Source organism: Myxocyprinus asiaticus, chromosome 34, assembly GCF_019703515.2.
Source record: "Myxocyprinus asiaticus isolate MX2 ecotype Aquarium Trade chromosome 34, UBuf_Myxa_2, whole genome shotgun sequence".
NCBI lineage: Eukaryota > Metazoa > Chordata > Actinopteri > Cypriniformes > Catostomidae > Myxocyprinus > Myxocyprinus asiaticus.
Window position 1 is genome coordinate 6,093,558 of NC_059377.1, and position 14,476 is coordinate 6,108,033.

At 38.3% G+C, this 14,476-nt stretch overlaps 1 protein-coding gene across 2 annotated transcripts in view; it reads right to left on the reverse strand.

The window, feature by feature from the left end:
- Positions 1-226: 226 nt before the first annotated feature.
- Positions 227-14,476, reverse strand: part of LOC127425707 (delta-type opioid receptor-like) — a 30,473-nt gene continuing 16,223 nt past the window's right edge. For both annotated transcript variants that reach the window (XM_051671959.1, XM_051671960.1), the window contains 2 exons: positions 4,725-5,080; positions 227-4,572 (listed from right to left, as the gene is read on the reverse strand). In XM_051671959.1, coding sequence (XP_051527919.1) covers positions 4,043-4,572; positions 4,725-5,080 — 886 coding nt within the window. In that variant the 3' untranslated portion in view covers positions 227-4,042. The remainder of the gene's footprint in view (positions 4,573-4,724; positions 5,081-14,476) is intronic.

Below are 14,476 nucleotides of genomic sequence, written 5' to 3' on the forward strand. Positions count from 1 at the left end.
TCATGTGGATTATTTTATGCTGCCTAAATATGACTTTGGGCCACTGAATCAGCCAATAGTGAGCATACAAGGGTAATAGGTCAAAGCACAATGACACCATTAATTCATGATTTAATACAACACATTTTATATATATATAAAAAAAGATATAGTAGGTTTACCTGTCAATTATTTTTAATTAATCTAATGAGAAAGACAAATCTTATTTTCTGTATTTTATAAAATAAATAAATAAATAAACAACAAAAATCACAACTAGCCCAATTTCCTCCAAACAATGTGCAAAATGAAGGCTACAAAGTATAAATATATAAGTGTACACTATGCATAGTGTGCAAATCAATCAATCAATCAATAAATGTTGCAATATACACTGATGAGCCAAAACATAATGACCACTCACAGGTGAAGTGAATAATGTTGATCATCTCCTAACAAGGCCACATGTCAAGGTCTGGGTAGATTAGATGTTAAGCGAACAATCCATTCTTGTAGTCAACGTGATGAATGCAGGAGTAAAGACCTGAGCGACTTTGACAAGGGCCAAATTGTTGACCCAGACGACTGGGTCAGAGCGTCTCTGAAATGGCAAAGCTTGTGAACTGACAGAAGGTCTACTGTGGCACAAGTCACAAAAACTTTTTAATGATGGTTACGGTAGGAATGTGTCATGACACACAGTGCATCACACCCTGCTGCGTATGGGGCTGCGTAGCTGCAGACCGGTCAGAGTGCCCATGATGACCCTTGTCCACTGTCAAAAACACCTACAATGGGTCAGAACTGGACCTTGGAGCAGTGGAAGGTCGCCTGGTCCGATGAATCATGTTTTCTTTTACATCAAGTGGACGGCCGTGCACGTGTGCACCATTTACCTGGAGAAGTGATGGCACCGGGATGCACTGTGGGAGTGTGATGCTCTGGGCAATGTTCTGATACAATGGTATACCCTGATAGCAGTGGCCTCTTTCAGCAGGATAATGTTCCCTGCCACACTGCACACATTGTTTGGGAATGGTTTGAGGAACATGATAAGAGTTCAAGGTGTTGCCCTGACCTCCAAATTCCCCAGATCTCAATCCGATTGATCCTGGTGCCATCACTTCCCCAGGTAAATGTAACCATCAATTTTTTCAAATGCTTAATGTTGCTGATATAATGCATTTATTTATTAAATAATAATAAATAAATAAAAACATTTCAACTGTGATGCAATAAAAAAAATGATGTTGATGGATTTCACTTGTTCGCTCAACTACAAATCACATTTGCCCTAAGTTCACTATTATATAAGTTCAACACAGTCTTCCTTTGTCATCATGCTACTCCTAATGAGGTTAGGATACCTCTCACTCTTAAATAATTTAGCAGCTGAGACCAAATCTTAACAATTATGAACCTTTTTGAATGACACTTAATCTTAAGTCTAGGAATAAGAGTAAAATAATATCATTCTTAGAATTTTGAAAAACTTTAGACTAAAATTTTGCTCTAAGTGGCTTTATACATATGGCCCCAGATCATATATTTGCTGATATTCCAGACTTTTCCTGTCCTCTACAGTTCATAGTAGACTGTATGAAAACTCTTTTTGTCTTTCATTCTTCAAAATGCAACACAAACACGATTTCACCAAAATCACTTTGCATGAACAAAATTACAGCTCAGTACAATTCTCAGTATTAAAACAAGTGACTCAGTGTGTAAAATAGAAAATACCAACAGTGATTAATCTAGTATGTTACAGTATTTTGGGTTAAGATCAAAGAATTTCCATTTAGCCAACTCAGCAGATAAAGAGCAATGAAAATTTCCCAAGCATTTACAGGGTATTTCAATTTCCAAAGAAATGAGCAGCCATCTCTTGAAATGGTAAATTTTGAATGGAAATGAACATAAATGGAGCTGCCAACCACAATGAAAGGTTCCAAATAAAAATAAATAAAATAGAAAACAGCTATCTATACACACATTCATCTCTTGCTACACTTTTTACTTGGCAGATCTGTAAAAGCACATTCATATAATTTGCACCAGCTGATTCTAAAGGAATATCAAAGCTAGAACATAAGCAGCGACTCGTATATTACATGACTCATTAAGTTTTTTTTACAGGACAAATTCAAGACATTTAGAAATAATTGTTGGATCCATGTTTTGTATGCATGTTCCACTAAAACTCCTAATACTCCAAAAGTCATACACTCAACATATGGCTCTGTTCAAAAACCTAGTGAGCTGCCTTGCTCCTAACATGGAGAGTAGTTTTCTGAGGCAGCAATCTAAGTAAAATGGAACTTAATGACACACCAATTTGGATCCCTCCATATAGGCAGCAACTTGTGCATCATACAAGTAGCGCTCCTCACGTAAAGCACACATGAGATTTCAATAGAGTTTGATGGTAGCATGTTGCTAAGCTAACAATGCAATACGTTACTAAACATTAATATACATAGCACACAAATAATTGGTAAAATAGTACATTTTTACTATTTTTAAAATACTTCTTAGTAGTGAATGAACTGTAAGTAAATTGATAATTAACTCGCACTTCAACAATGTACCACGTCGAGATCAAGCCTATGATGCTTTAAAATGATCCTTATGAAGGCAGCTCATTAGGTTTTTGAACTGTTGCTCAGTGTGCCATAACAACAACAACAACAACAAAAAGTATTGGTCAGTTTTAACCTTGCTTAACGAACACCTACAATTTCAATTAAAGGTATAGCCAAGCCAATCTAATGCAGTTTGTGAGATGACTTTTAATGAAATGTCATTAAATGGATTCTTGCCCAGATCATGGCAATTTATTTTAACACTCTAAATAGAAATACTAATTTTCCACTGTTTCTTCAGTTGGGTTCACCTTTGTTATATTTTAGAATGTCCAGGAAACTTTGCAATTTGTAGCAGTTTTTCATGCACCCCTCCTCACTGTAAATAGTGACGAAAGGAGGGATGGATCATTTAAAAAATGAGTGTCAGTTTGTCTTAAAATTTGTTAATTGAATATAGCAATGGAGGATGGATTAGGTTTGGAAGGAGGCCACAATTTACGCAGAGCTTGTTATCATGACCTTGTCCTCAGCAATATAATCCATAGTGCTTTTATCCATTAATTATGCGTCCATATCACTGAAATTACGTTCAGACAAACTGTCATTTACTCTTTGGTCTGCATGTCACAACACACCACCTTTCTCCACCTTACACCATTCTGACAGAAGTCTGTTCTGGGTCAAGACATATTTGCCCATCATTCCCCACAGTTACAGCCACTGGGGGTTCATAGAGAATTATGGCGGGCTGTAAAGTTTCGACATCTTTTCCAGTTTTTTTTGTATTTTTTACTTTATTTCCCAAGGCTAGTCCTCTGCCTCCAAAATATCTTAGAGATAGAGGAAATTAAATATATAATCAACTTCTGAAAATACTTTTCCATTTCAGCAGGAGTGTCTATCAACTGGACCCAGTCTCCACTATTTGCTTTTATATCCTGTGCCAGATTTGATTTTGAGATGTATCTGTGCTTATTTTCACTGACTGGGAATCGACTGAAACATTGTTTACAGACTCCATTTCAATGCATGGTCCTTCATTAGCATAAAAGTTATTTTCTTAGTGCCAGTAGGATTTCAGACCCTTAAAGTCCACCAGACCCTGAAAGTGAGATAATTTGTCCTGTTTTGATGTATTGTCGAAGAACATTGGCCTCATAGGGGAATACTGGCCTCAGCATTGTGTTTAAGGTTGTTTAAGGTCATCTTCCAACAAAATATTGGGGGCCAGTCCACAATCCAATGTAAATAATAAACGGTGTGGAAGAGTAGCTTCATACCTCCCTGGTTACCTTCTAAAGTAATAAAGTACATCACTTAATATAGTATAGTATATAGTATAGTATACTTTTCCAGGTGTTGGAAATGGCTCTTCCATTCTGTTAGAATTCAGTGGTGGAGATTTGGGTGACTTCAGACTGTAGGTCCTGCTGAACTCTTCTGGACTGGGACCCTCGTGGGATCTTCTCCAAGCCTAGTCATACCGGCTTCTTCCCTGGGTCTGAAGGAGCACAAACAGAAACTGGCTCCCTTGTGGCATTCCTGGCTCGGTTGAGAGCAGTCTGGTCAGCTCTGGTTCGGAACGGTGTGCAGAAGTCTCTGAAGCATCTCTTGAAGTTCTCATCCAAGAAAGCATAGAGGACTGGATTGAGGCTGCTGTTGGTATAGCCAAGTGCGATGCACAGGTGCCAGCTGGCAATCACAAAGGGGTTCTTTTGGTTGATGTCTACAAGTGTTTTGACAATGATGAAGATGTGAATGGGCGTCCAGCAGATGATGAAGGCGGCCACCACTACCAAGACCATTCGAGTGATCCGACGCATGTTCCTGTCCTTCTCTTTTGAGCCTGAGAGAAGACGGACACTCTTTAAGCGTAGGATCATCAGACCATAGCAAACTGTGATGACTAGCACCGGCACCACAAATGCAAAGATGAACACACAGATCTTTGTCACTGTGTCCCAGTACCAGTCGGGATCAGGGAATTTCAGCATGCAGGCAGTTGTACCTGTTAGGGAATACATTGTAACAGGTGAACCCTAAATATGTATGGTAACAAAACATATTAAGTGTCCTCATGCAACAATTTTACTAAAATTAAGTGTCCTCATCCAACAAATTTAATTAGTTAAGAAAAATCTTTTAAAGATACTTATTCACCTTGGTTTGTCACTTTGGTAACCGCCATGATCATGATTGGCACTCCAACAGCAGAGGAGAGAATCCAAATGCACACGTTGATGATTTTTGCCTTGATCGGGGTCCGAAACTCCAGTGCCCTTACAGGGTGGCACACTGCGATGTAACGGTCCACACTCATCATTGTAAGGGTGAAGATACTGGTGAACATGTTATAGTAGTCAATGGCTATGACCACCTTACACAGAAACTCACCAAATGGCCAGGTGTTCATAAGGTACTTTGCACTCTGAAATGGAAGGGTACTGGTGGCCAGGGCATCTGCCAGAGCCAAATTGAAGATGTAGATGTTGGTGGCAGTTTTCAGCTTGGTGTATCTGCAGAAAGAGAGTGTACAGAACCTTCTATTAGAATACATGTGTGAGGTAAATATAAAAGCAGTCTTTGTTATGTTTAACTTTTTTTTATCTCTGTCCAATACGATTCTTTTCATTAACATTAGTAAATGCATTCCTATATGTTTACTTCGCCTTTTCACATTGAGAATGAATGGGTTCATCCAAAAGCTGAAAAATGTTGCTTTCAGAGGCTTTATATGGTGTTAGGATGAAAATAAGGTACATTTTGAACTGTTCTGAGACCAGTGCAGACAGACAGAACACTGGAGGTTAAGTCATTCACTAAATATTGAGCAAGGGAGCATCCTAAAACTATCTATGCAGCTAAGTGCATTCAATCCTAAAATCCAATCAAAAGTTCAGTTTCAGGCTGCAGATGATGCTTGGACCACTCAACATGTTTGGCAGACATGGGACAATGGTAATCAGTACATAGATTCATAATTTTATAATGCTGCATTTTAATTTAACATGGCTGGCAGTGATTGTATGATGCTTACTTTGAATAAGAATAATTTATTCAGCTTTACAGAAAATCAGCTGTAATGTCTATAACGTCTCATAAACATGAATAAACAACACTCCTGGAAACAAAAATAAACAAATGTATGAAAAAAAATCAGACTTTCTATAGCTTAGTGTTATTTAAAATTTCATAATGTAATCTCACCATCCACAAATGAGGACATTAATTATTAGGAAAACTATTTGCTCTAGAATGTTTTTTTTTTTTGTTTTTTTTTTTTGCTGTTTATTAGGTGCTTTTAGTTTCAAATTAAAAAACGAAATGGAAAATGCACACAGCAGTCACTCAGGAGGTTAAATATGGTAAACTCAATGGAGGCATCCAAGTGTCCTGCCTCATTCTCCAAGGCATATCTGGCTTTATCGACAGAGAGAAATACCAGATTTTTTTTGTCCAATCTCTCAAAACTGGACAGTTTAGAAGTCCTTCCTATCTTGGATTGAAAGCAAGGGCTGTCCAAGTCACATCAGCTAACCAGTGGGGAAACTCAAAGATCTGTGCTTGGCCCCCTTCTCTTCTTACTTCATCAGAACTTCACTGGGCCTAGTCTTTTTAGGCACATGGCTTTAACTAGCACTGCTACACAAATGATATGCAACTCTACCTGTGGTCCAGCCATACAACCCCATGGTCTCTACTCAAATCTCTGCAAGACTTTCCGTCATCTCAGATTTGTGAAATGCCACCTTCAACTAAAACAACCAACCACAGAGTGGGGCCTGATGGAATAAGCCCCTGACCAGCTGCTAACCAGGTCTCTGGAGTACTGAAACATCTGTTCTCCCTCTTTCTTGTACTGGGCAAGGTGCCCCCACTTTGGAAAACTTCATGTGTGGTTCCAGTGCCAAAACTGAAGGGTCGAAGCACTCTTATGGATTATAGAGAAGTTGCTCTCGCTGACTGGCCCGCAAACGACTCTGACCCTTGGTTGCACACCATCTGGAACCCCTGCAATTTGACTATTAAGCATACACAGGCATGGACAATGCTCTGATCTGCATGCACTACAGGTAATAATCCCACATGGACAAGCTGGCATCACTATCAGAATAATTTTTTGATTTCAAGTGCTGTCAAAATGATCTCGTCTCACAAATTTGGAAATGAATGCGCAGTGAATGTAGATACCCCAGCAGGTTACTGTTTTTGAAGCTCAAGTTCTGCATCTTCCTTTCTGTTTACACTTTTCACATCAGATTTTCAATATAACATCATCTTATGTCACCTGCAGAAGTTCTCAATGACTCTTCCATTGAGGGTTGCATTAAAAATGGAGACAAGTCAGAGTACAGAGAGCTGGTGGAGTCTCAGCCTAATACATCTAGGAGTCTTGATTGTCTACGAGAATCCATCCATCCATCCATCCAAGGAACCATCCATCCAGTTACCTTTAGCCTGCTCACTGGGGGTCTAATTACAAATATTATTTACTTATTTATTTTTTTCAGATTAACAATTTTTATTGATTCACATATTGAACATAGAAAAACAAAACATACTGTATATACACAGAATCCACAATTAACCCCCACTATTACCCCTCCCAATCCCCAACCTCACCCTGCCCCCCAAAAACATCCCAGTGGTCGTACATGATTATAGACACACGTACAAAAAATAAATAGATAAATAAATAATAATAATAATCACACATCCTGAAACGTCAGATATCAGCCCCATTTCTCCACAAACAAGTTAAACTTTCCCAGTCTTCTAAATGACCCTTCTTCAAAGGCCACCACCCTCCCCATCTCCAAGCACCAGTCCTGAAATGTGGGTGCTCCAGCCGACCTCCATCCCCTTAAAAGTATCTGTCTGGCGATCATGACACTGGTTAGGACCCAACTCTTTATGTGTCTATTTTCAAAATACAGAGTCTTTGGCAAAATGATTCCCGAGAGCCCAATACATCACACACAAAACTCTGAACCTTCAACCAAAACTCCTGGATCATAACACACCCCCAAAAGACATGGGTTATGTCTCCAACCTCTGATTGGCATCGCCTGCGGGTGGGTGTGTCTTTAAGACCAAGTCTATACAATCTAGAGGGGGTCCAATAGAATCTATGTAAAATCTTGAATTGCATAAGGTGCACCCTTGTGTCTCTAGATGCAGACTTGACCAATACCAAGTTTAAATCTTTCTCCCATAATCTCTTGAGAGAAGTTGAAGATCCATCCCCCAGACTCTGAATTAGCAGGGAGTAATACACTGATGCCTCATGACCTTTTCCAAAAGCAGTAATCACCCCTCCCAGAGTATCTGCCACTTTAGGGGGGTGTATGCTACTCCCAAAAATAGTACAGAGCAAGTGGCGCAGCTGTAAATACCTAAAAAACTGAGATCTGGGGATCCCAAAATGTTGAACCAAATTTTCAAAGGATCTCAACACTCCACTCTCATATAGGTCACCAAGTGTATTAACCTCCCTCACAATCCACTCTGACCAGCAGAAAGAGGACTTATTAATACATAATTTGGGGTTCAGCGTTAAGCTTGAGGCAACATTTAAATAAATGTCCAAATTAAACACTCTGGACACTTTTAGGGCAAGAACTTCCTGTTCAATACAAAACCAGGGAGGGGCTTTCTCAGGTGGAAGTGACCAATGAACCAAATGTCTGAGATTGAACGCATAATAATAAAACAAAATCTTCGGTGGGCCTAGATCACCTTTGTCAATAGCCCTATGCAGCTTACTGAAATGTAATCTGGGACATTTCCCATTCCAAATGAAGGACTTCACTATGCTATCAAATTGCTTGAAATAAGACAGGGGGACATCTATAAGGAGAGACTATAGCAGGTAGTTGAATTTTGGAATACAATTATTTTTAATAACATTAACCTTCCCAATCATCGATAAATGTAATGAAGCCCACCTGCCCACATCGCTCGAAAAACTTTTTATTAAAGGGTCAAAATTAACTCTAACTAAATCACACAAATTTGCTGTGAATAAAATACCCAAATACTTAATGCCCTATTTGGGCCACTGGAAGGCACCCGGCAGTACGCTGTCAGAGCCAAAGCTTCGGATTTAGACCAATTAACTCTGTATCCCGAGAATTTAGAAAAGGAATTAATAATTCTGTGGAGACAAGGCATGGATCTAGTAGGGTCGGAGACGAATAATAGAATATCATCTGCGTAAAGCAGAAGATTATGCGCCACACCTCCTGCCACAACCCTGGGAAAATCATCCTCCTTTCTGATCGTGGCTGCTAATGGTTCCAGGGCAAGACAGAACAATAAGGGGGAAAGAGGGCAACCCTACCGGGTGCCCCATCCAGAGTAAAATAATCTGAAATTAATCCATTTGTTTATGCCACTGCTACCGGGTGTCTATAAAGTAACTTAATCCATCCGATAAACGTACTCCCAACCCCGTACATTTTGCAAAATCTTAAAAAGATAATTCCATTCTACCATATCAAACACCTTTTCGGCATCACGTGAGATGCAGCGACCGGAGTCAGATCATTCGCCACTGACCACATGATATTGATGAAATGCCTAATTTTATCAGAAGAGCTGTGGCCCCGAATAAACCCCACCTGATCTATATGCATAAGAGATGTCATAACTTGACTTAATCGATTAGCCAAAATTTTTGACAATATTTTAATGTCTAGCTGGATCAGGGAAATTTTACAGTAACTCTTACACTCGCAAAAGTGGCGCCAGTTCTGAAGCATAAGATCTAAACAACTCAGCGGCAAAGCCATCTGGCCCCGGAGCCTTACCTGTAGGCAAGGCCTTAATTAACTCGCCAAGCTCCTCCAAGTTTATCTCTGAATCAAGAGAATTTTTTTGCTCAGTCAACAGTTTAGGGAGCTCTAAAGGTTCCACAAAATGTCTAATATCTTCATCAGTAGACGAAGACGTGGAACTATAGAGATCAAGATAGAATTCTTTAAAAGCATTATTAATATCAATGATGGCCGAGGTAAAAATTTCACCACCAGCAGATTTCACTGAGGGAATGGTAGAAAAAGACTCCCTCTGCTTTATATATCTAGCCAAAAGCTTCCCTGCTTTGTCCCCCGACTCAAAATATGACTGTCTTGCCCTGAATAGCCAAAACTCCACCTTCCGTGACAAAATAGTATTATATCTGTATTTCAATTGGGGTCAATTCTCTGAAGCCATCAGGTGTCATTCAGTGCTTCAGCTCTGCCTCGACACTTTTAATATTCCCTTCCAACTCCACGAGTTCTCGTGCTTTGGATTTTTTGATGAATGAGGCATACTGTATGATCTGACCCCAAAGAACCGCCTTAAGTGCCTCCCAAGCCACGCCCATTGAGGATACTGAGGACCAGTTGGTCTCCATATAAACATTGATTTTAGCCTTTAACATTTGTTGGAAATCAGGATTTTGCAAAAGGGGTACATTAAAGCGCCAACTATATGATTTCTTTTTCTCCATATGTGGCAACACCTCTAAACACACCAGGGTGTGATCTGAGACTAAGATGTTTCCAGTCAACAACAGATGAAATGAGGGACTTAGATATATTTATATATAAAAATAAATTCTAGAATAAATCTTATGGACTGATGAAAAGAATGTATAGTCCCTACCAGATGGGTTAAAAAGTCTCCAAATATCTGTAAGACCAAGATCTTTACACATCCTGAGAAGCGTCAATGCTCTAGGGGACTTGCTTCACTATGATCAAGGACTGAGTCCATCATTAGATTAAAGTCTCCTCCCAATATTATATCATAAGGGGTGCCTGCGGCTTGCAACATCCCTTCAAGATCTATAAAAAAAGCCCTGATCATCAGCGTTAGGTGTGTAAATATTAGCCAAAATCAACCTTTGCCCCTGAATTTCTGCTAAAACAATAATGACTCTTCCTAATTTATCTTTACTCTGTTTGAGACATGTTTACTTATCAATGTAATGACTCCCCTGCTCTTACTTGAGCCAGCACTAAAGAAAACATGCCCACCCCATATCTTCCCAAATTTTTCAGCTTCCTGCGGGGAAAGATGCGTTTCTTGAAGAAACACTATATCATATTTCTTTCATTTAAAAAAAGAAATAACCTTCCTTCTTTTTATGGGGTGCCCCAAACCATTCACATTCCATGTGGAGAATAAACAAAAGAACGTGTAGATTCATCCGCATAACTCTCCCGAAAGTGTGTTCCTCCACAAAACAAACTCCAGCCTCTTGCCGAACCAGCACACATACCAAAAAAAAAAAAGCCGTTCAGTTTCCTCAGACAGTCAAACAAATGTTCAGTGAACCGGCTGTTACATGAGTGCAGCAGATGACCTCATCCTTTCAATGTCCTGCAAAAAATACTCCACAAAACAAACTCCAGCCAATAGGAAGCACAAGCACAAAGAATGTGCAGATTCATCCACAAATTGTCCTGAAGGAGTGTTATTACAAAAAACAAACTCCAGCCGCTAGGCGGAACCAGCACAAAAAGAAACAAAAAAGGTGCCCAGTTTCCTCGGACAGTCAAGTGAATGTTCAGTGACAGCTCACTCGGCTGCAAAGCGAGCGCCACACAATAACTTACTCATTCCATTGACTTTATGAAGTACATCGCTTGCTGTGGGCATGTAAATATTTTGCAGCCATCCTTAGAATCTATTCTCAATTTGGCCGGGAACATCAGTGCAAAAGCGACCTTCCACTGATGTAAGAGTTTCTTGCATTCCTTGAATCAATCACGTTTCTCTCTTGTTGAATTTGCAAAGTCTGGGAACAAGAAAATGCAGTGGTTCTTCCAAGAAAGCCTTCCTTTGCTCCTTGCCTCGCATAACACGAGATCTTTATTGGATGATCTCAGAAATTTGGCCAGAATTGATCGGGGCCTGTCTCCCTCAGCAGATTTCCTAGCCGGATACTTGTGAGCTGGCTTGATTTCCAGCTTATGGCCTGTTATATCGAGCAAACTTGGAAAGAGCTCGTCCAGAAATTCCACCATATTCTGACCCTCTGCAAAACTCAGCTCCCGGAGGGCCGCAGCCCTGCAGAATTTAGTTCCAGCCCTGCTCCAAAATGCCTCCTTGTAATCTTCAAGCACTCCTGAAGACCTTGATTAGCTGCTTCAGGTGTGTTTAATTAGGGTTGGAGCTAAACTCTGCTGGACTGTGGCCCTCCAGGAACCGAGTTTGACACCCCTGTATTACAGCAAGATCCTCCAAGTCAGCAACGACCTTTGTCAGCATTGTCGTCATGCTCGACAGTTGACGCTGAATCTTTTCTTGCTGAGCTTGCTGTTCACACGTCCGACCCTCTCATGGCATCTCGTGACTCTATTTACATATTTATTTATTTAAATATCCATTTTAAGGCACAATATACAATCATGTTACAATCAACTGCACAATTATGGCCCCAAGACATCACAGATATCACAGCTTCTTTTTCTATTAAAGCATAATTTTCTGTAAAGCTGCTTTGAAATATGTTTTGTGAAAAGCAATATACAAATAAAATCTATCTATCTATCTATCTATCTATCTATCACAGTACTTCTAATGCTTCTAATGTTTTTATCTCCTTGTGTTGAATTGTTTTGTTTTATTATTTCTCTCTTAACCACTGCTTAGGGCAAAGCCCCTGTTAAATGAGTAAATGTATGTAAATGTATCCTAAAATAAATGTTATTAGCAATTCAAACACTGTTAAGCAGATATGTTAATATGCTTCTCCATAATTCAAGTAAACATCAGGATTCCTTTAGGTTTTATTGTATTTCTCTTTTTTATTTAGTGTTTTACTTTCTTTCATTTGATGATTACAGCTGATGACAATTAATTTTATTTGATATTTTAAAATGTTTTGATCAGGATGTAAATGTAAGCAGAGTAGGGGAGTAACGAAATACAAGTAATGGGAATACGTATTTAAAATTTTTAAGGATTTTAGATATCTTTACAGGAAAACAATACAAAAATTATCAAGAATGCGATTTTTTCCCTAATACTAGAAAAAAAGAGATTATGATCTAACGTGAATTTTCTTGATATAAAAATATGATAGTGCCTGGTAACGTGTGCATGTAAAATTATTAGAAATAGCATTTTAGCTTAGCGTAAATCTGACAATTTACACAAGGTTTATTTCTATTTCTTCTGCTCCAAACTTACTTCAAACTTACTTCTCTGTCTGCTCGTATGAATGTAACACATCATAAGAAAGTGTTTCACCGCTGTTCAAATGCACTTTGGATCACATCATTTATATGTATAAATGTTTTCCATCTGAAAGGACTAAATATTAAATGAAACAAATGACAATAAAATGCAAAGTAATCTCTTCAGTAATCAAAATACTTTTTGAATATATGTAACTGTATTCTAATTACCAATTATATAAATTGTAACTATAGTGGAATACAGTTACTTATATTTTGTATTTTAAATACGTAATCCCGTTACGTGTATTCCGTTACTCCCCAACACTGCATATATACAGTCACATGATGGGTGGATACACTTTAAAATTAACAAGTCACTAAGATTTTTTTTATTTTATTTTTTTTTACATTATATCATTGCACATTAAAAAATAAACAAAGAAAACCAAAGGTACCCACTGTGTACATACTGTTTTTCTAATGCCTTTTACAGTTTTACATTCTAAGAAAGAAAGAAAGAAAAAAAAAAATAAGATTTGTCCTGTTTATTTGAGCAGTAGACTCACAGTAGAGAGATACTTCATCTTATGTGTACACTTAATTATCTGGAACAGGTAAAAGAGGCATATAAAGTAACATAACTATATAGTTACAGTTCAAACCCTTTATTTGTGGTACACAGCTCACATTTTACAGTATAATTGTTATGCAAGGCTCTATATCTTGCTTATCACACATTGATTTGTGGAGCTAATCACACTTTGTGGGTGGAGGTGTTTTTGAGGAATGCTAGAGCATTTGTAATTTGTAAAATGTAATTTCCCAGAGGAGTGAACCATTCTCACACACTGCACTTATTACATAATGTATTTCTCCCAGTTGTGCCTCTGGTTGATATAAAGCTAAACCCTAAAAGCACTGGAGATTAAACCCCCCAGATGGAATTTTAAGGGTACAATTGTATATTTTTGGTCTACTGGAGGGTCTACAATTACAGTACCAAAACTAAATGAAATTCCTCTTTTTGTCCAAGAACAAATTATTTCTTTGAAATTTGCTTCCGAAAAAAAAAAAAAAAAAAAAAAAAAAAAAACAGGGAAAAAATTAATTAAAATAAAATGTGTCTTCTCAGAGACAGACAATTTGATCTTCGTTTTTTTCACAGGTAATTGGCAGTTATGTAAATATCTATGGATCACGTTTAGTCCTTAGAGAGTGCTAGAGAAAATCCATCTCACCTCATGCCTATTCCCCAAGCAATTTTCCAGAACAATTGGCACTGCAATAGGCACTTGAATTCTCTTTCTGACTTTATATGTAGCTATCAGTGCAAGCATGATCATTTGCAGCATTTGAGGGTGGCTGACCCAGAAAAGAGCATGTCTGGGAAAAAGGCATAAGCCAACTTTGCTTGAAAAACAAACACTGCTTAACATTTCTGAATTCTTCATTGTAATGTTTTGATGCAGTTGATGTTATTTGCTGCTTTATCTTATGTTTGTTTCCAATTGATCAGCTCCAAAGAAGTTGGTAGGAATCATGATTGTTTACCAGCTGAAAAAAATGGCATGTCAGTGTCCAAAATGTCCCAATTACTAGCACTGTTCAAATGCATAGTTCAAGTTTAAACTGATGTTAAACTAAATTAAAATGAAATAATAATAATAAATAAATGGTGAGCTGGTTCATGATCTTTGCTCTTTGGCTGCAAAAAGAGAAATAAAATAACAATGT